This window comes from Thalassophryne amazonica, chromosome 12 (genome assembly GCF_902500255.1).
Source record: "Thalassophryne amazonica chromosome 12, fThaAma1.1, whole genome shotgun sequence".
NCBI lineage: Eukaryota > Metazoa > Chordata > Actinopteri > Batrachoidiformes > Batrachoididae > Thalassophryne > Thalassophryne amazonica.
The window spans coordinates 30,677,688-30,699,835 of record NC_047114.1 but is presented as its reverse complement, the minus strand read 5'-3'; the positions used below and the strand labels follow the sequence as shown (position 1 = coordinate 30,699,835).

At 38.2% G+C, this 22,148-nt stretch overlaps 2 protein-coding genes across 5 annotated transcripts in view; both read right to left on the bottom strand.

Annotated features, from left to right (window-relative positions):
• The window catches only part of depdc5 (DEP domain containing 5, GATOR1 subcomplex subunit), a 96,551-nt gene extending 81,719 nt beyond the window's left edge, over window positions 1–14,832 (bottom strand). For 2 of the 4 annotated variants that reach the window (XM_034182718.1, XM_034182717.1), the window contains exons 1-12: window positions 14,452–14,829; window positions 10,987–11,054; window positions 10,800–10,887; window positions 10,632–10,678; window positions 9,261–9,346; window positions 9,093–9,176; window positions 8,956–9,005; window positions 8,176–8,245; window positions 6,413–6,491; window positions 1,759–1,820; window positions 1,610–1,679; window positions 1,442–1,514 (exon numbers count right to left, since the gene is read on the bottom strand). In XM_034182718.1, the coding sequence (XP_034038609.1) occupies window positions 1,442–1,514; window positions 1,610–1,679; window positions 1,759–1,820; window positions 6,413–6,491; window positions 8,176–8,245; window positions 8,956–9,005; window positions 9,093–9,176; window positions 9,261–9,346; window positions 10,632–10,678; window positions 10,800–10,887; window positions 10,987–11,044 (767 nt within the window). In that variant the 5' untranslated portion in view covers window positions 11,045–11,054; window positions 14,452–14,829. Of the gene's footprint in view, window positions 1–1,441; window positions 1,515–1,609; window positions 1,680–1,758; window positions 1,821–6,412; window positions 6,492–8,175; window positions 8,246–8,955; window positions 9,006–9,092; window positions 9,177–9,260; window positions 9,347–10,631; window positions 10,679–10,799; window positions 10,888–10,986; window positions 11,055–14,451 lie in introns of all 4 variants that reach the window. The other 2 variants (XM_034182719.1, XM_034182716.1) reach the window with 2 other exon arrangements.
• A 7,131-nt stretch (window positions 14,833–21,963) lies between these two features.
• LOC117521193 (ras-related protein Rab-36-like) overlaps window positions 21,964–22,148 on the bottom strand; it is a 40,909-nt gene continuing 40,724 nt past the window's right edge. The window contains exon 9 of the mRNA XM_034182542.1: window positions 21,964–22,022. Coding sequence (XP_034038433.1) covers window positions 21,964–22,022 — 59 coding nt within the window. The remainder of the gene's footprint in view (window positions 22,023–22,148) is intronic.

The window sequence follows — 22,148 nt, the reverse complement described above, 5'->3', positions numbered from 1 at the left end:
AAGCAGTGCGCGACCTGATTAGTACTTGGATAGGAGACCTCTTTGGAACACCAGTGGCTGTGTGCGTTTCTCCAGGTTACACTGGAGTTGCGTCAGGAAGGGCATCCAGCGTAAAATGTGTGCCAAATACCAATTCGGATCTGTTTGTATCCGCTGTGGCGACCCCGGAGCAGCCGAATGGACAACATTTGCATAATGAGACACGCCCACTTGATGCAATCATCATCAAAATGTAGGGTTCAACTGAGACACGATCCCTGATCATACTATGCAAATTTCATAGAATTCTGTGCACACTGTTTCATATTATTCTTCTTGCATTTATAGCGCCCCTACTAACAAACGTTTGTCAAAGTTGTTACATAGCCATTGCTTGTTCTTCTGTATCCTTGTGGCAAGGTTCATGTTTATATGAGGTACTGTTGCAAAAATATGCAACACCTTCTGTTTTGGCTGTTCCCAGTGGTCTGTTTTCCTTTATAAAGTTGGCTTTTTTTGAGCTACCATGCTCCTTCAGGCTATGCTCCCCTTCAACATTCATGGTTTACTTATGGATTTCAAGTAAGATCTGTCCCAAGATTCAAATTTGGTACAACTCTGATTAGCCAATTTTGAGATATAAACTTCTGAAACTGATGGCAGCCCCAGTGTGCAAATTAAACTATTTTCATCAGGCAGCCTCTCTGCACCATTGTGCATCAGACGGGTGAGTACGTCCAGATCGGAGTTACCGGTATGAAAATGAGTCCAGCTTACTGTATCGCATTTTTAACAGGACGTTTCTTTTATTTTGAGAAATAAGTAAGTAAGTTAAGGCCCATCAAGCTCATTTTAATAACTTCCAATAACTAAGGAGATTTAGCACGAGCTAGTGAGCGTGCCCATATAAGGCACTTGAAAGTGCAATGTATGAATTGGGAGTTAGAGACCAAAACACAAAGTGCTGCTGTAGCGCCCCCTACAGGCAGATTTCTTTTACTTTTTTGTGTCTGAATCACAAGCAGGGTTTTGAATCAGTTCTGAAAACCTCACCTCCTCAGCTTCTATGGTTTAGGCTGCAGTACTGTATTTAGTGAAGGAAAAAATAAAAATAAAAATAAAATCAGGGAAAACAACCGGGTTCCCAGTCCTACTGGACTGGAAACAGCTGTGTTTTGCAAAAATAAGTATTTGACCACCTGCGCATGAGGTGCTGTGCCTACAGCATTTGTTGCGGTTCTGGCTGAGAACACAGATCGCATCTTTATTTTAGTTTGAGTGAGTTGTCAGGTCTGTGCTTTATAAGCCCACCAGTTGCCAGGTCTGCACTTTATAAGACAACATGAGAGGAAGTAAGCCGGAGTGAGCCATTTCATCCTGTTTTTGCACTTTTTCTGGATCATGGGGGATCGCAATAGAACGGTGCCCTGTAGAATAGGGTATTATACATATAATAGGTCACCTGTAGAAGTCTTCGTAAAAACGTCCCTCGTGATCCTGTCGAATGGACCCTCTCAAAACCTCAGGAAACTCGTCTGAGGAAATCAAGAACTCAGATATACTGCACAGACAGGGGGGTCATTCCCATTCAGTATCCATGTGTGTCATAATATGACCATGAATGACTCACCGATAGTTTTAGCATTGTAAAATGTGCGTGAGAAAAGCACAACTGTCACCTCATGACTGCAGTTCTTCTCCTGTTTTAACAAAAGTTGTCAAACATTTTGTACTGTATTGGGAGGGGAAACCAGAAGTACAAGAGAGGAAATCACAAACCTTCCACTTGGTGAAAAGGTCAGAGAGGAAGCCATTTACAGCTTTTTCAAAGTAGAGGTCACCTGAGGAGAAAGAAAAAAATAACACAATCATAGCAACTTAGATTTAGGCTGTTAGTCCAATGATACACCGGGATTACTTTGTGTGCTTCAGTCACTGGACTCAAAGTATATGGCATTCTCAACAAAGAGCTACAATGATTGCCAAAACAAATTACTTGTGAGTACTCATTTTTCCAAGTGTTTCCAACAGCATTTACAAAGGTTTGAGGAAAACATGCTAGCAAGGGATTGAATGAAATGTAGCTGCTAAGCTGTTAAGAACAGAGCCGCAGATTAATTGCAAAGTGTACATAAGTGTGATGTTGTGCTATGATAACTTGTTTTTCAGTGATAACTGTTCATTTTGATGCAGTCACTGTAAAAGCAGAAACCACTCTTCCCTGTAAGAAAACTTAGTGCATGTGGACATACATTATGAACACAGCCTGCTAAAAACAGTCTCTGCTAGAGGCTCAGATATGTGCACGCTTATAAGTGTTGTCGTTGATATAACTGTGAAAAATCTAAGAAATACATCTGTGTGATCAGGCAACCTGAAAAACAGCAGAGAGTTCTGTGTGTACATTCACAGCAGGAGCTATAACAGGGCGAAAACAGCGTGCTACTCCAGTAGACAGCAGACTCTGCACAAATCGAGATCCAAAGTCCAATAGACTCTCTCAAAATAAAATAAATATAACAAAGCCTACAAGCTCCGCTGAGGAGAACAACATCCAAAAGGAAAATTAGGAAAGGGTTATTTCACAAAGGTGGGATCAAATCTGGTGGGAAATAAACCAATAGCAGAAGATAAAATAAATACAATTGTAAATAGGGTCAATAGTATTTTCCTTGACAATGTGGAAAAAGATGAAATAAGGAATATTGCAAAAAACTGTGTAAGCAAAAGATCAACTGACTATGAGGATTTAGACATGATGACTGTAAAAAGTGTAATAGAAACTGTTATTGAACCATTCACTTACATTTGTAATCTGTCTCTGTCAACAGGAATTTTCCCAGATGAAATGAAAATTGCCAAGGTAGCCCCATTATATAAAAATGGAGACAAACATAACGTTTCAAATTACAGGCCAGTGTCATTGCTTCCACAGTTTTCTAAAATTATGGAAAAGGTTTTTGTGACAAGGTTGGATAAATTCATTGAGAAACATCATATTTTAAATCATGCTCAGTATGGATTTAGAACAAAACATTCGACAGCTATGGCAATTATGGAATTAACAGAGAAAATATCAACAGCAATAGATAATAAGGATTATATGGTAAGTATTTTTATTGACTTGAAAAAAGCTTTTGATGTTATCGATCATTCAAGATTGCTTCACAAGTTACAACAATATGGAATAAGAGGGATTGCACATCAGTGGGTAAAAAGCTACTTAGAAAATACGAGAAAACATCGTAGAAAACAGTTTGTTCAGATAAATAATACTAAATCAGAATTGTGTAATATTTGTGGAGTACCACAAGGGTCGGTACTTGGACCAAACTGTTTATTTTGTATATCAATGATTTTGTGAATATATCTAATGTACTTGGTAGCATTTTATTTGCTGACGATACAACATTATTTTACTCTGGATCAGATATACAGGAAGTAGCACAAGTGATAAATACAGAGTTGGAAAAAGTGAAATATTGGTTTGATATAAACAGATTGTCACTTAATCTTAATAAAACAAATTTCATGTTGTTTAATGACAGAGTTAAAAAAATGATGTCATTAAAAATAGATGGAATGGACATTCAAAGGGTAAAAGAAACAACATTTTTAGGAGTTATGATTGATGAAGATTTTACATGGAAGTCACACATAAATTACATAAAAGGAAAGATAGCGAAAGCCATTGCTGTTTTGCATAAAGTTAAATATTCATTAAATAGTTATGGATTATTAACATTGTACAATTCATTGATTGTTCCATATTTGACTTATTGTGTAGAAATATGGGGATCAACATGTACAACTTATACACAACCTTTATTTATTTTGCAGAAAAGAGCTTTAAAAGTGATTGGCAACAGTCGATTTAGAGATCCATCTAATCCATTGTTCATTAAGTATAGGGTACTTAAATTTCATGATTTAGTTGATTTGAAATTACTACAAATAATGTACCAAGCGAATAACAATACCTTACCAATAAACATTCAAAATATGTTTGAAAAAAGAGTAAGTAGTTATAATTTGAAGGGCATAGAAGTCTTTAAAAAAAACCAAGATTCAGAACCAAGATAAAGGAACGGAGTTTTGCAATGAATGGTGTAAAATTATGGAACAACCTCAACAAAGAAATCAAAGAATCAAGGTCGCTTAAATTATATAAAAAAACGTATTAAACTTGATGTATTTTGTAAGTATGAAACTATGAAATAAGTCAGTGGGCTGTGACAAAGCCAAAAATGTAATCTGTTAATAATGTTTAGAATGTTTGAAGTTTAAAATGTAATCTATTAGGGATGTAGTCTTTTAAATAATGGTTAAAATTAGGAAAGAAGTCGGTGGCATGTGACAAAGTCATAGAAATGCAATGATGTCGATTGATGATGCTTTGCAAGATTGTATTGTAAAAAAGGGGCAGAATATATGACTTGTTCTTCCAAACTGCTCCTTTTCGTTCAGTGGTTTGTAATGTTTCATTAATTTTGCTTTTCTGTTTTCTTTTAAATGAATGAAATAAATCCTCAATTAAAAAAAAACAAAAAAACAACTGAACAGGGCATTCACCCATTTTTATAATGATTTCCAAGATTCAATATGGAAAGTCCACACCATCAAAAGAAGTCATCACACACAGATCATACGTGGTCACCAGCCAGAGAATAATGTCCAGGTCCACACCACCAAAGGCAGCTGCGCATCAGCTCCTCACAAAGTTCTCTCACGATTCTGACATATTAGATAGAAAGTCCATTATCTCCTGAAAATAACATATTCTCACTTTTTCCAATGAAAGAAATACATCTGCATGTTCAGGCAGCCTGTAAAGACAGCATTGTAGAGACAAAGCATGTGTGCGTTCACAGCAGCAGTAAAATCGCGTGCTGAGACACAGACAGCAGAGTCGGCACACATTAGGATCCAAAATCTGACAGACTCTCAAAAAACTAAGAGTTTCAGGGTGAAGTGTACTGCCTCCTCTCTGTACATCCTCTGTAAATCCAAGCCATCACTTTCAAATGAAAGCTCAGAAACTTCATTATTGGACACAACAGTGTTCATTTCACTCAGCCTGTTGGCCATGAGGATGTTTCTGCTTTTTCTAAAATGTACATCACATGCCGAGAAATGGAGAGAAATACCAAGTAAGATGTTTTCCGGAAATGCACCTCTTGACTCACCAAGCAACAGTAAAATACATTAGGGATGCGGCCGATCCGATCCAATATCGGGATCAGGTTCCGATACCAAGGTAATTTGCGGATCGGAAATTCTTGATACAACGTGTGGACTCTTCCAATCCAGGAACCATGTCTGTGTGTTTTGAAACTTTTCCACAAGCGCTGTGAGCTGCTCTGCTGGCTGACGGAGGGAGGAGGGGGAGGGGGGATTCCTGCAGCCAGCTAGCAGAGCAGCTCACAGCGCTTGTGGGGAACTTTCAAAACACTGTCGCCGACCAGTCAGGAGTACTGACTGTCAGTGTTTGTAGTGTAAAATATTTTATATAGAGGGAGCAAGACAGGGAGACACAAAGAGAGAGAGACATAAACCACCGTAAACCCAAAACAGCATTAAACTGCTGTCACTTTATCTGTGTATAATATAGCTCATTCTATAGGATAGTATATTTTTTACACCAAAAGCACAAGTTTTACTATTATTTCAATCCCATATCTCCTATTTACAACATTTATTTACTGTACAATATTAACTGTATGTACATATTCGTACATTTTATTTTTAACACTTGCTTTGACAATATAAACGCATGTTTCCCATGTCAATATAAAGTCTATCCTTTTTTCCAAGACCTGCCATTTCTCATCAATCAAGATTTGATTGATTTGATTTTTTCTGCAGGGGCACCCCAAAAACTTCATACAAGTACATGTACTGTTTTGAGGAAGGAGCCCATTTCCAAAATGCCACAAAAAACAACCAAAAAAAATAAAGAAAAGTACTTAATTCTTTCACCAAAACATCAACTCTAGGCTTGCATCTTAGATGTACCTTCTGGCAAATTGTACCTGAACTTTCAGGTCTTCTTTTTAAGAAAATCCTACTTTACATCACTTCATCATGAAGCTGTATAAGTGGGGATACAAAATATCCTCAAATAAAATAAACAATAACAATAATAATATTACAGAGCTCTGGTATCGGAATAGTATCTGTATCAGCAGATGTTCAAATGTGGGTATCAGGATCAGATCAGAAGTGAAAAAATATGGATTGATGCATCCCTAAAATACACAATCATGAATACTTTGATGTTGTGTTACTAACCAAGATGTTAAATAACATGCGACATGTCCTTTAAAACAATGCGGCTTTCAATAAGCATAGGTTTCACATCACAGACAGAAGAACATGACCAAAAAACACATCAGGTCTGAGGAAACCTACAGTTCTGATGCACATAACTGACCATAGATGTCGAAGTCCCACATTTCACAACTCATCTGGATAAAGATGTACACCATCGCAGATGTGGATCTGAACACCACCTGTATCACAAAGTGACACGACAATTACATGAAACTGAACAGTTCTCACATGGGTAAGTGTAAAACGTGAATGTTTGGTGATAAAACTTCAAGGGCTCAAATTAATATTTCTGCAAGCTAATACAGATGATTTAAAATAAATGTATACTGAAGTTAAACGCACAGAGAAAATGCATCTGGAAGATGGCTGACATGTGCACCTACATACAGGCTCAAATATATACAGAGATTCATGTAAATCATTTAATAAGTGGTGCTGAAGGTTCTTCAATGTATTTTAATGTGACAAGGCCAAGGCCTATTAACTGCTGGTTAGTGAATATGATTGAGCACAACTGGTAGTTTTTCTTGGCCAGCATAGAAAGGATGAGTTTGACAGCACTAACTGGACTAAGCAATACTTCGACCTCCCTGAGTTCTTGGAATTTCCCATTGTTCTAAGAAGTAGAACTGCAGATTTAAACATGCTGGGAAGGTCTCTTGGAGCCATTTCTAAACTGCAGATACCAAGATCATCACATCAACCAACTGGACACAAGTACAAATTAGTTAGATGCGTCACCACTTTGCCAAGTTCTGGAAGAACACCCAAACCGTCACACTCAGATGAGGAGGAAATTGATTAGGATGTTCTGGAAAAACCCAGGAACCACCAAGGCTCAGGCCTCCCATGAAATGGAACCTGCTGCAACACCAACGTCACTGTCCCCAGTGAAGCATCGCCATGGACTGAGAGGGTGTTGATCAAGAAAGAATGCCCTGCTCCAAAATTAACACCTTCAAGCTAGACAGATATTTGCAACTGCCAGCATGGACAAGGTTTTATGGTCAGACAAGACAAAGATTGAGCTATTTGGCCACAATGACAAGAGGTATGTTTGAAGGCGTGAAGGTGAGGCTTTCAAACCTAAGAACGCTGTACCAGCTGCCGTGCACTGTAATAGTAGCATCATGCTCTGGGGCTGTTTTGCTGCCAGTAGTACTGATTCACTGCACAATGTGGATGCCAATTTTTTAAAATCTGAGTAGCTGTGGTGATTTTCGGCCTAAGTGCTAAGTTTGGTTTTTCTAACCCTTACTGTTTCTGACCTCCAGATATTTTTAGGAGAGGAACCAAATAATAAGAATAAAAATATAACACAATACTAAAATACTATTGATCGTATAAGCACAAAAATAGGAAACAGAATGTGACTTTTTGACCTCTTAAAATAAGTCAAGGTTAGCCATCTTTGAACTTGCCAAGGTCTGTGTCCCTTGAATGTTCCCTGTGAATTTGAAGACCCTGGCAGTAATAGGACTGGACTTATGATGAACACAGACAGATGGCTGGACACAAAGTCTTCGCAATATCTGATGACCATATTTTGGCCTCAGGTAGTAGTAGTAATAATAATAATAATACAATAACAATAGGGGTCTTCGCCCCTTTGGGGCTTGGACCCCTAATTCAACGTGTGTAACTTTGGCCAGTGACATAGTAGCTTTAATATAAATAACTAAACAAAATGTTCTGTTGCCTGTTTGGGAATTTTAAAAGTTCACTACCAAATGTTTGAGGTCCAGTTTTGGTTTGTTAGATAAAACATCTCAAATTCATAAAATTCTTCAGACTGATTCCAACTACAACAATCAGTGACATCAACAGAGAAAACAGTGATCTGCCTTAGAGCCCTGAACTTACCCTGGTGTCTTCACTGATGTATCCACAAGTGACTTTCTCACCTTTCACCCACAGATCACTCGCCTGCGCTCTGGAGAATGAACAACATGCATGTCTTATCAGATTAATTCTACAATCATTTGGTATCATTGTATACTATTTCCATGGATGTTAAAGTAAGCAAATAATACTTTTATAAGCCTAAACTTTGCTTTGTCCATTTGGCAATTTCTAAGCAAACGGTGCACATACGAGTATATTGCATCTCAAAAGATTGCAGACTATCACGAAAAAGTTCAACAGCTTTTGTCAGATATATATTCTGGACTCATTACATATAAACTAAAATGTGTCAAGTATTTCTTTATTTAAATTTTAATACAGATCCAGAAAACTCAAAATATTAGAATATTTCATTTCAAGTTTGAGTAATGTCTTCTTTTGAAGCAATGGGTTTCTCTGTGGTACTCTACCATGAAGCAGACAGTGGTGAAGCAAAAGGCAAATGTTATATGCCCAATCTGAAGCTTGGAACTCTTTTGACGCTATCATGGATGTCTTGGTGGCTTTCCTAACAAGCCACTTTACCACTTAGTGTTTAGGGTGGAAAAAAGATCTAAAACCTTTTCAGGGGAGCATGCCCCCAGACCCCCCTAGCTTCCTCTTTTCTTTACAATTTTCCACTCACACCACTGATATATATACATACACACACATATACCTATATTATTCTCATGTACAGTAACACTGATAACCAAGACAGAACTAAAAACAAAGCTGTGTGATATATTCACATCATACCTGATTCCTGCAAACTCCACCTTTTGGGTCACATAAGCACAGGTGCTTACCTGGAACAAAGAATTATAAGATAAATGCTCAGCTGAATAAGCTGTTCCACATTACAACTATGACGTGTAAACTTTCAAATTCCACACCAGACTCTTCTTTAGCCTCCACATATCTCCTCTGCCAATATACTGGTCTTTGAACGTCAGCTCCACAAGGTCCAGTATTACATCCTTTGAGAGGAAAAATTAGTCTACATCAAAAGACTCGTTTAAATGATAGTTATTGAAGCTGCAAATGACAAATGGAGAACATACCTGAGGTTTGACAATACTGACAATGACATCCTGATATGCACGTAGTTTGAAGGCTTGTGCCACAGTCTGGTCCACACTGATTGTCTCTGGATAACAATAAAATATGCACTACAGTTAATGACTGTGGAACACAAATATCTGTGTATATTACCAATATCCTCTTTGAATTTTCTACTGCATAAACTGAATATAATGAGAGAAAACTATGACAGACCCAGAGGAAAGTTTCTTACAATCATGCTGTTGCAGACAAAAAACAAACAAAAAAAAAAAAACTTAAAAAAAAAGTTTCATATAATGCAATTAAACAGTAGTAATCCAAATTACTTTGTCCACAAAAATGCTCAGAGTTTAGCCAACACTTCACTGATAGTGTTAAATACAGCGGCACCTATTATATTCTTGTCCCTAGCAGCTTGAGGGTCAACAAACTAGATCAATGTCAGACCCCGTTCCGATTGGGGATGGCAATCGGCCTTGAATCACATTCTGACCTAATCCTACTTAAGACGGATCTTTTGCCTCGCTACTGAACCATAGTCCTTTAAAAAGCCTTTCTTGAATGAGATAAGTCAGTGTTTTCACCTTTGATGCGTTCACGCTGCAATTTGGATCAACTTCGGAGCAATGTTTGACCTAATACAACAGTGCCCCTGGTGTCTAAGCCATACACCCATGACAAAGATCTGCCCAGTTGTGGGCTCTAAACATCTTGCCCATCATAGTCTTAGTATTAACTAATTATCTACTGCTACCTTAATAAATACATAACAACAGTGACAGTTAACTCGTCACTCTACATTCAGCTTGCCACCACACCTGCATGGGTTCCTTCTCTTAACACTCAATATTTCTAACATGTTTCACAAAAGTTAAGGATTAGTTTCAAGTAAAACTGTTACAGGTCATATAAAAAAAGAATTAAATAACATAATATTCATGAAGCTAGTAATACGAACTCACGGCAATGAAAAAATAAAGAGGGCATTGCCAAGGCTACTGGACTGGATTACTTTGTACTGTGAGAATGGAACATTATTTTGTGAACGACCAAAAAAAAAAAAAAAAAAAAAAGGCTTTCTGTAATTTACCCCGCCTACTATTTGCTCAGTCCCACTGTTACTCTGCATATTTCACACTGATTCTCCTACAATTAAAAACATATAACAATGAACAACAATCTAATACTAATACTTCCAAACTGTAGCATGTTTTTTTTGTTTTTTTTTTGGGGGGGGGGGGGGGGGTGTTCAATTGTTGAAATAAGACAATCAACTCCCCTATGCAGACTCAAACAACTCTTTGGTTACATTACAATAAATCCTGATCAGTATCTAACATTCCAAAATACTGCAATGTACTATAATTCACCTTTCTGAAGGTCCTCTTTCAGGCTCTTTACCTGCAAGAGAAGAGGGCTGGGGATTTTCAAAAGACAAAACATTAAATAAATACTATAATCCTTTAATAATTCTTTAACTAAACAGCTCAAATTTTAGAGAGATTTTGCACATAGACCTAACTGCTACGCTGACTCACCTGTACTCATCTGCAGGGTGAGCAATCTCGATTACATCACCTAGTCTTACTTGAGGGAAAACTTTAGGATTCACAACCAGCTCATCATCTGTCAAATAAAAATTAATTAAAAATAAACCTCATAAAAGTAAATAAATATATTTGGGAAAAAGGTAATAGATTTGGCTGTTTTCAATATTTCGCTTACCACTGCCACCAAATCCTTTCTTGTGCAACACAAGCTTATAAGATTTATTTGTCTTCATGTTGAACAAGCTGAGGAACAACAGTACACAGTTAATTTGTAATGAACTAATCAATGTTGAATGGGATTCTTGGTAAATTGTGTGTTTTATCAAGACATTTTTTTTTATATATCTCCATGCATGTGATTTTTTTTTTTTTTTGTTACAGAGCATTTCTCTCTAAATGAAGAAAAAATGAAGAAAAAAAATTAAACCCTTAAACTCATAAGGTGCCTAAAAATTGCTCTTGTGCAATTAGTTTTTGGCCAGCTCATTGCTGCGGATATGGTAAGATAGGAAAGAACAAATTGCTATTAATTAGTATGGCACCCATTGTTATTTAAACTACCCAACATCATAGTTCACGCATAGTCATAGCTTTATACTTCAAGCAGAAAAAAAAAAAGAAATTGCTCAACGTGTGGGATTTGAACCAGGGTTGTCTGGCTCAGAACTCCAATGCCTTATCACTTATACCACAGCATGTCACACTCTACAATAGGTCATAGCTTGAAATGATTATGCATGCCACATAGGAATGCCTTTGGGATAAACTCTAACCCAAACTCCACACACACCCTCCTGCAGATAGCATTAAAAAGAAAAGAAAATATTGTTATGGAATTCCTCCCAGATAAATATGTTCTCTTCATTAAAATGAGCTGTAATTTTACAAGACATGTCTAAAATAAACCGACATTATAATGCTTGAATAGTAGTCAAAACTAAATTTTGACAGTTTAGTGAAATTGGTGGAAAACTCCAGCTTCAGAAAGTAAAAGTCGAACCACATAGTTGTTCCATCTCCCTGTTAAGCCCTGGGTTCTTTGGGCCTGTCCTGGATCAAAGAGACTCTGTTAATACAAAAAGGACAATTTATTTATTTCATGTGAAGTTGATCAGATCTGGTTCTCTCACAGACAGAGCTCGTGGCAGCTCCATCCAAGAAAAACCTTGAACATTGTTTACAGTAAGGTTTTTATAGACATTTATGATGAAGTGGTCCTCCTATGTGTGTGCTTATGTGATCAAAAAAATGCCAAGTCATGTTTAGGCCATGTGGCTAACTGGGTCAAACTTGAAAGACATAAAAGCAGGACCTTGTATTAGTGAAACCACTGCCTGGCGTTACGTCTTTTCACATGATAAGATAATGTAAGACGCTAGCTTTTATAAGATATACTTTTCAATGCAGACAAATATCTTAACAAGAGTACAGTAAATTACTGTGCCGATATCAGGAACATACTGACCCAGTGCAAACTTGCTGACCATCATCGCTCTTAACCTCACATAACCCCTAGCAGAAATGTAACAATGTATTAACATGGGTTTAGAGAGTTTGAAAATCAATATTATATGACATACATATTTCTAAGGTATTTATTAACAGTCCTAATAAACCAGCTGATTGTAATTAGTTCAACTCTTCAAGCAAATGGATGAGCTAATTATTGAGCTCACCTGTTTTGGGTGCACAGGTAGAAACAATACATGGTAGGGCTTTCACTTTCTGAAGCCAGAGTTTTCCACCACGTCTGCAAAACAACACTTACAATCCAGGCTCAGTATACCATGCTCTACACAAAAATGTATGATGGCCATCCCAGGGTGATAGCTATATCCAGAAAAGGGTCAATGAAGGGTTACACAGGTGTCAAAATTTAAATATCCTCCAGTCATATTGAAAGGTATGCCACATTATTTGTCTAATCACAAAGACTCCACAAAGGTATAGGTTGGACTATCTATGACTAAATATTATGAAGTTATGAGGGAGGAAACAGCAAAAATGGTGACATTGGTCAGCTTCAGTTTGTACAGAGGTCAAAAGTTAAAGCTGCTCCAGTTCTCATAAAAAAAGTGATGCAAATAATGTGGTATACTTTTAAATATCATTGGAAGATGTTTAAAGATATAGGGCCACCCAAATTTCACTGAAGTGACAAAATATCATTTCTACTGGAATTCAAGCATTATCATGTTGGTTTATTTTAGAAACATCTTGTAAAATTACAGCTCATTTTAATGAACATATTTATCAGGGGGGAATTCATTTCTGTGCGCATGCATGAGCTTTTGAAAAGACCGGAAATTATCTGACCGTTGGTGATGTGCGCGCACATAGGGTGCACACTGACATCTGTGAGATGTCCGAGAGAATTCCCCATTTAAAGGCTAATAAATAAAATTATAGTGGCACCAAAGGAAATGCTTTTTATGCCTTAAATCTTAAAAAGCCTAGTGACTCTATACTTTTAAATTTTGACCCTGACCTGCTACCACCCTGGGATGGCCATCATCACAGAAGCTGGATTGTAAGCACTGTTTTGCTACCTTAAGTGGTACAGAAAACCTGCTTGGCCCATGAACTTTTACCAAATAGTATGACACTACCTAGTAAAACTGCCTGGAACACAACTCTGAAAACTGAGTGACTGTGCAAGAAAGAAAAGAGTGAGGGAAGCTACCAACGCACCTATAACAACTCTGAAGGCGTTTTAGGCTTCTGTGGCTGCGACTGGAGAAACTTTGCACAGCATAACTGTTGTCTATTGAAGAACCAGTCACAAGACCATGTGGTGAAGAGAAATATTTTCATACAAGTAACTGTAACTGAAATATCACATCTTATTTATTCATTTATTAAAAAATAAAATAAAAATCCTTCATTGCTCCACCTCCTGACACATCTGAAGAAAACCAACAGTAAAAGCAATAATTCTTGTATTTAGTTTTGAAAGCTTTTCAGTTAAAAACTGTTGTACAACCCCTGGCAAATATTATGGAATCACGGGCCTCTGAGGATGTTCATTCAGTTGTTTAATTTTGTAGAAAAAAGCAGATCACAGACATGACACAAAACTAAAGTCCTAAGTGTAACCTCAGTCCGTAGTCGAAACTACAAGTAGAGGTGGGCTATACCGGGAATTTTGGTATTGATCCAATACCAAGTAAATACAGGCCCAGTATCGCCGATAGATACTTTTTCATATTTAAGCTTCATAGATCCAAAGGATCCAAAAGACCTAGGATAGAATTCTGCCAAACATTTTATGTGACAACAAAATACTTTATTATCACTATCAACATTTTTGTTTAAAAAAAAATATAACTCAACACAACTTAAAACAAAATCGCCTGAGGTAGAGGGCTGACAAACCACAATACAAGGGTGCGCTGCTCCGTGTTGTGTGACACAGTGCAGTGTTGTGTGGGAGAAAAAACGCTTGAGTATCGATCTTTTTACACGAGGATCGTTCAATATCAATACCAGCGTTGGTATCGATATTAAGATCGATCCGCCCACCTCTAACTACAAGAACATATTGATAGATTGTCAGTTTCATTGCGGAGGTTTGCGGAGGCTTGTATTGATCAGATACTTCAACCTCACTGCAATACATGAAGAAAACACAGAACAGTACCTGACTAGTTTGTGGCCAGCAGCTCAAACCCACAGACTATAAATTAAAAAAACAAAAATCTCCATTTGCAGCCAAACCCCGAACAGTGTGCTAGCTAGGTTAGCATGACGCTAAATTAACACAAGTTCACACAAGACGCAACGTCACAAGAGTTACTTTGTGGTCACGTTATAATAAAGTCGTAATTAGCAAAGGCGATTACAGTCCATTAATATGAGTACAAAACAAGAGGTTTTTACAGAAAAAAACAAGCCGCTCATTTCTTGCAGAATAACAGTACCACACTTCCGCCAAAATAGAAACATTTGATTGTGATTGGTTCCCAGCCGTGCAGAGATTATCTTCGTGAAACAGGATGACTCACCCAGGTTACTTCCATCTTTGCTTGTTAATTCCAGACTGCTCAGCGTGGCGCTCTCGTTGGAGCGACATCGCTGTTATATTTTGGTATTCTGGGATAGCTCGTCGGACTACTTTCGCCTGACCCACTCCAGCAATACGGTCCTAAACTTTCACAACGCCCAATGCAAGAAAATTGGTTACGTATCATTGCAGTAGTGTATGGATTTTCCCGGTGAAAATTAAAGCAAACGTCTACCTGTGGACAACATGCAGAATGTGTCTCTTTCCCAGATAGATCTTTCAGTGCTGCTTCTTGTTCCGACTTAAAATTAACACCCAAGTCTTTCATCGCAAACTGTAAATGGGAATCAAACAATTTCAATCGTATATTTACGAACTCTTCCACGTCAAACTACATCCTGTCAATGTTTACAGTGTGCTTGAGCGATAACAGATGAAGTTGATTCAAAACTTTGTTTCGTAAATATTACGACCACTCTTAAAACTTCAGTTATCTTTATCATTTATTATAGTCCAGCAGTTAAGGGATAGAATCATGCACTTTTTTTACAAAAGCGCCAAACTTTGTCCAGGGACTCTTTAGGTTATATTAAGTCATGTCAAAGCGGGAGACATTTGATTTTAACCCTGTATCCTGCTTTTTTTAAAAGGGTGTTTGCATGGTTATAATACAGTGTATATTTTGCTATTCATATGACAATACGATCATATGGTTATTATGTAGGGGGCCAGTGATCAAGATTGGACATTGTTAAGCTGTAGAGAATGTTTACTGCAACTAGTGCAAAGCTATACTGAGCTTATGTGATCATGTATCGTACGTTGTGCGGCGTGACGGCGTCATACGTCGTCGTACATCCTTATACATTAGCAGGGTGGTATGTTTCAAAATGGAAAGAGGTACAGGACTCATTTCAGGCCTGTAGGGATCTTTAACAGGCCTCTACCTCTGAGACATAAAATTAGGTCACTGTGATCTTCCTAGCATGAAAGCTGTAGAGAGTAGTTCATTAAAAATATTCATGAAACATTTGTGCATATCTAGGAAGTTTGCCAACCAGGTATTTACAATGTTTTCAGTTAAAAATATGGTGATAATCGTCTTAATACCAATAACATAAAATAATAAAACAACAACAATAATAATAATAATGGTTATGGCTATAAAAACAAAATTGATTTCTTGTAATTAATAAAAAAGCATTTCTTTCCGTTCAAACACTGTTGTTATTTTAGAGTGTAAATATGTTAGAGTGCATGAGTAGCATCTTTCCTTTGCCCTATGCTTGCAAACAGCTATATTGCATAGGTATATTGATAACACAATGAGTTAGACAATATTTAGTCACTTTCCCTAGATTAACGCTTTTTCTAAGAGTGTAAGCACACTGAAGTACATTCGAAGCATCCCTACTTAGCCTTAATACATTTTTCGTAACCTTCAGGTTTATATTATGAACTTAAAAAGACATTTGGATAAGAGTTTGTCATGAATTATATGCTGTAGAAGGCTGAAAATGGTTATTCTCTTAAACCCAAGTTTTTAGAGTGTAGACGTTTATGGATTCAGTGTCTCCCGATCTTATATACTTCAGGACACTATAAAGTACCTCTGATAAAGTTTTGGCGCTTTTGTATAAAAGTGCATGATTCCCCTAAAATTTGTCCCTTAGCCGCCGGACTATTACTGGTAAATTTTAGAATTGATTTAGATGAGATATACTCATTATCTCATAGGAATATATCACAGTTATCTGGGAACTACTTTTTGCGCAGGAATTCATCAAGCATGTTGACAGCGGGCACGTACTAACACAATATACAGAAACTGTATATCGTTGTTCAGCCAAAACAAGAGTGTGCACTGCCTGAGCTAGTGGCACATGTGCAAGTATGGTGAAACAATACATCGGCCATCAATTTCGATTTAATCACTAGATGGACCAGGGCAATCTGCTTACTTGCTGGCTATTGCCAGAGCGCCACCATCTTGGTTAGCGTCTGACAACCAGACATAAATAGAAATCAATGGACATGATCAATGTTTACAAGAGAGAGTTTCCAGATAAATCTGCATTTACCATGCTATGACTGTGTTGTTACATTTATTCAAACTCAGTCTCACATTTGTACAGCCAATATTTTATCAAAACAAATACAGAAGAGGATCAAACTATTTATATAATAGAATTGAATGAATTTTAGTCCTGGTGTCGCAGACCGAACGGTCCTTCCCTAAAAATCGGTCCGCCTTTTGCATCTGCACATGCATCATTTCGGAACACAGCAGCATGTCTGAGACAGTCTCTTCACCCAAAGCAATCAAATGGATTAATGGGATTATTAACCATCAGATGATAAAGGTAAAACTCTTACATCATTCTACGTCAGTTTTAAGCAGAAACGAGGGCGTTTTAAGCAGAAACTCGACAAAACTCCATGACGCTATGACTGACGCACAGTGAATGCATCAGCTAGCAGCTCGTTTAGCCGCAGCGCTCTGATCGCTTCCGCTGCCTTTTATGATGAAATAATGCTGAATTTATGTGGAAATGATTGTTGTACAAAAGCTTCAGATATCTGTCGCTGAGATAGATGACGACTGGAGTGCAGTTTGAAGCAGAAACGAGGCGTTAATCCGTGAACTGCCTCATCAGGGGGGACCAATTTTTAGGGGGACCGTTTGGTCGGCGACACGTCCAAATAGAAAATAATAGCATCAGTTTGTCAAACACACTGTATCTGCCACAACACGAGATACTAGTCTGGTCTTTAATTAATTTCATTATGAAGTTAAAGATGGGAAATAATCAGGGGTGAAAGTAAGAGCTTTGCACGCTCACATCATATTAAACATAATAATATTAAAGACTGCTCTTAACCCACCTGCTGTGCCGCTTTTACGGAGCACTTCTCCAACAAATTATCAAATAAAATAAATACAATTAAATCAGGCCAGCCAGGGTGAAAGTAAGATTATTCAGCCAAGTTGAAAGAAATCTGAAAACACTTCACTGGAATATGTTGTATATCATAACCTTTATTCAGCAATTTCAGTCATTTCCCCACATCATTAATATTACATATAATACACACTTATGAAAGCTCACTCCACAGTTCATTTTTTATTTATTTAACTTTTATTTAACCAGCTGACAATCATTTTTCAGCTTGTCGCAGCACCTGAAGGCTGCACAAAACAGTATTTTCAGATCACTTTAACCCAGGTTTAAGTCAGCGCATCATCGAGTGCTATTTAATCTAATGACTGACTGAATAACGCTAAGCAAGATGCAGGCTGCTGGCAACAGCTCACAGGCTGCATCCACCATCTAATGGATTAAATAGAAATCAATGATCAGGTCAACCATATGGACAGGAACATGAAAGACTCTTTCACCGATCACTTATTTTGATCATTGTGCCTCTACATCAACATCTGTAGGGTTTTTAATCTGTTTAATCAGTTTCTAATCAGTGAGGGCTGTAGTATAAACCATAGTCATGATTCTTACACAGCACACTCTAACATTTACCAAAGCAGTCTTAATATATGAAAATAGCTCCCAAATTAAAGTCACTAATAACACAAATTTACAGCTACTATCATCACAGTGTTGCTCTGTTGTTAATAACAGAGGCAGATCTAGACCATTTCCAATTCAGGAAGGGGGCAAGGCCAGCTTTGCTCTTACAGTGCATGTATATGACAAATATGTTGTATGTCAACAAATATATAACAAACATTTTAAAGATATAATGTTTATAACTGTATATAGATTTACATATAACATCATAATTGTGATGCATGGTTCTCATGAGTGCAGTTGAGCACAGGGGGCCCCTATGCTGTGATTTGGATCCCCTATGCTGTGATTTGGATCCCCTATGCTGTGATTTAGATGTCCTATAATGTGATTTGGATCCCCTATGCTGTGATTTGGATGCCCTATGCTGTGATTTGGATCCCCTGTGCTGTGACTTAACCAGCAAAAAAAATTTTTCTCAGGGCATGCCCCAGACCCTCTTACAATACTCATGCCTGCAACACTTGTCATGCAGTTATGCCTTGCTAAGTTCCCCCCATGCTGTGAAAAATCTTGGTGAGAACCCTGTAATGTCTTTGTTACAGGGGGTCCACTGAATTTGCATTTACTGTTGTCCAGAAGTGTTTTCACCACATAAAGGGCATTAACCAGCTAAAATGAACACTTTGTGAACAACCTTAGTGTACAACCACAAATCAGAAAACATTTGTTGTGGGCTGGGGTGTTTGGCTGGCTTGGTTTTTGTTTTCTGTTTCTCCCACCAGGTGGTATGCATTCAGGACTGAGTGGCTGAGCATCAGGACCTCACCCTGAACACCTGAGGCTTGTTATCACGTGCAGGTCATCAGGACTCACAGCTGTGGTGTATTTTGTCATAATCAGAGATTGCTGCATTTAAACCTTGAATGCACAGTGTGTGATTGCCAGAGACTCGACCTTGTGAGCAGACGTGTGAGATCGACGTCAGGAGAACAATCTCACCATCACGGACGCAGAGACCGCTCCAGGTTTGATGCCACAGTCTGTGAAGGAGGATTGGGTGAGGTCTCACGCTCTTCAGCACACTTCCTGAGGTAATTTGGTTTTGGTGACTTTTATGAAGTAATGACAGATTTGGTGTCCCTCACACCTTGTTAGTGAGCTGTCACGTTATGCTAATTGTCTAATCAGCTTCTGCTGCAGTGGAGATTTGAACTGAGTTGTTCCATGCCTGCAGGGTAAGAAGCTGATGTATAGCTTTAAGCCAGGAAGTGTTTGCTGATTGCGTGCACCTTTGAGTTGTGTCTCTCTGTGTGGAGTTGGACTCACCTCATGTTTTCTTTCTTCACAGACTCGGTTTGTCGCGGCCACCTGGGGGGTGTCGGCGGGGTCCCTGGGTCCGAACTGCTGTGGCTCCGGACCGTTTGCGCTGCTGAGAGCGCGCCGTGTTTTCACCTCACCAGACCGCGGACGTTTTAGTTGTTTAGCACTACTCACTGTTATGTTTATTAAATTCTGTTATCCTTTTGAACCGTGCTCTGCTTATTTCATGCTTGGTCCTTTCAAACGCTGGGTCGGTTCTCCGCCCGCGTCCGAAACATAACAACATTAGGGCAATACAAAGCCCAGATGTTTACATAGCAATGCATTCTAGGCTAATTTTTCCTATATACATTATCCATGATGCTGTGCTGCTCATGCTTATATTGTGATAGATTTACTCCTTGTGTACATTGGTGGTTTTATGTCCTGTCTCGTGGGCACTTGGGGTTCTAGTTTTACATGCATGCTAATTTCCTAGTTAAGTCAAGCACTGTCCACAGTCAGTGCCAGTTTTTATCATGCTGCCCTTCTGTGTACTTCAAGTTTAGCATATCATTTATTGGCTGTCCTATGCAGTGTGATTGCTGTCTGTGGTTTGACTCTCTGCTTGTGTTCCTAGTTATCCTGTTTGTTCATTCCCTCACAGACACTGTTATCTCTCAGAATGTCATTCAGTGGTTTCAATGGTTAATCCATCTGCTTGTTCAACCTGGAAAAATTTGCTGACCAGACTTGTCCCCTGCTGTGTTCTGAACTCTGTTTCCACTACAACTGAGAATAAAAACTGTTTCAGTTTTATTTCTGTGTGGTTCTCTGCTCTGGGGTCTCTGATTGTGCTGACTCCTTTACACAAACCACATCCCTGATGAATGCTAGAATTCACTTGGAAGAAGACAGAGTTTCTGCCCCCCACTTTGCAAAGCATTCACAGTACCCGTGTATAGGGCAGCTATGATGTCCAGTAACTTGTTTGGGATAGCACAAATTCTTAGAAAGTCTCAGACAGCCGTCGAGTCATTGAAATCAAATACTTGGCAAAATCAACATATGCTGCAAACAAGCTCTGCCAGTTGCGTTTGATGAGCGCTCACACACCTAGGATGCAGTCAGCGGTCAACATATTGGATGTAAAGCCATTCTTCCTGTAACTAGAACTGATTCATGTTCAGAATCACCCTTCAAAGCAGTTTTCCCAGCACAAAGAGCAGCGTAATACCACTGTAGTTGATCCATGCAATCACCCTTTCTTGTTTTTCTTCATTTGTAGGGATGATGTATTATATTTTAGGAACTCTTAATACCTGCATCTTATATTTTTCTCTGGCAGTCATGTCAATGATTTATTTTCTAGTTTTTAATGATAAAAATAATATAGCGGACTTTGTAAGGCTTTTTTTTTTTTTTTTTTTTTTTTTTTAGCACTTAGCAGTTACATTCTGCTTTGAGGCTCCACATTTACAGTAGCCACAAGTACTGATACCATGTTCTGTAGACTGCAAGGGGTAAACATGTTGCAACTTGCAAAGCATCCATCTCTCCATCCATCCCCCACAGCTTCCAACCAGCTAGGGGAACATGGTCAGGCATGCACACCCAGGCATGGCACCTAACCATGTGCTTGCTGCTGGCACCACTGTGGTCTCAAAGACCCAAAAGATGTATTATATCCAGGTCACACCCTTGGACTCCAACCTGAAAAAGGGAAAACTAATGACATCACACAGCTCTATCATCTCAATCAGATTTTTATTGACAAGTATTTGGTTTTCCTACTTTCAAATTTCAACCTATAAACCTTCATTACAGCTTTAGTATTGGACAAATGCGTTGAGACAATATTTTACAATACTGCATGTCAAAAAACACCATGAAAGTAACAAATCGAGTACAGTTTACAGACGGTGCACAGGTTTGGCGTTTTAATCAAATGCTGTCTTTCTGAAAAATGATGGACATAATTTACTCTGTTTTAAAAAGTTAAGTTGTAGCTGTACAACAACAACCAAGTATGTAATTGCAAAATACTACTGTGAGGAGGTAATTAAAGTGAAGTCATCATGGTTTCCCATGGTTCATGCCAATCTACTCTTATCTAATAAGCATGGTTAAATTTTAAACCGATTTAATATCATGGGGGGTGGGGAAGTCACCGTTGGCAGCATTATCTAGTTCTAATTTCAGAAACATGGCTGGTTGAATCCAGTCTACATGGCAGTTTTGATTAAATCTAAAGTCTGAAGGCACATTACAGTGATTTCCACAGTTGGAGTTGTTAAACAATGCAGAGTTCCTCGTCCTGTCAGCAGCAACGTCTCTTCACGTTCTGGTGCGTCACCTCCAGCTTTGCACAATCTGATCCTAATAAGACAAACATGTTATCTTTACATTTACTCTTTCCATTGTTACCTATTATGCTTTGTTATGGTTCATGTTTGTGACATTTAGTCCTGATCTCTGAGTTTCTGTCTCTAGGGTTAGCTCTAC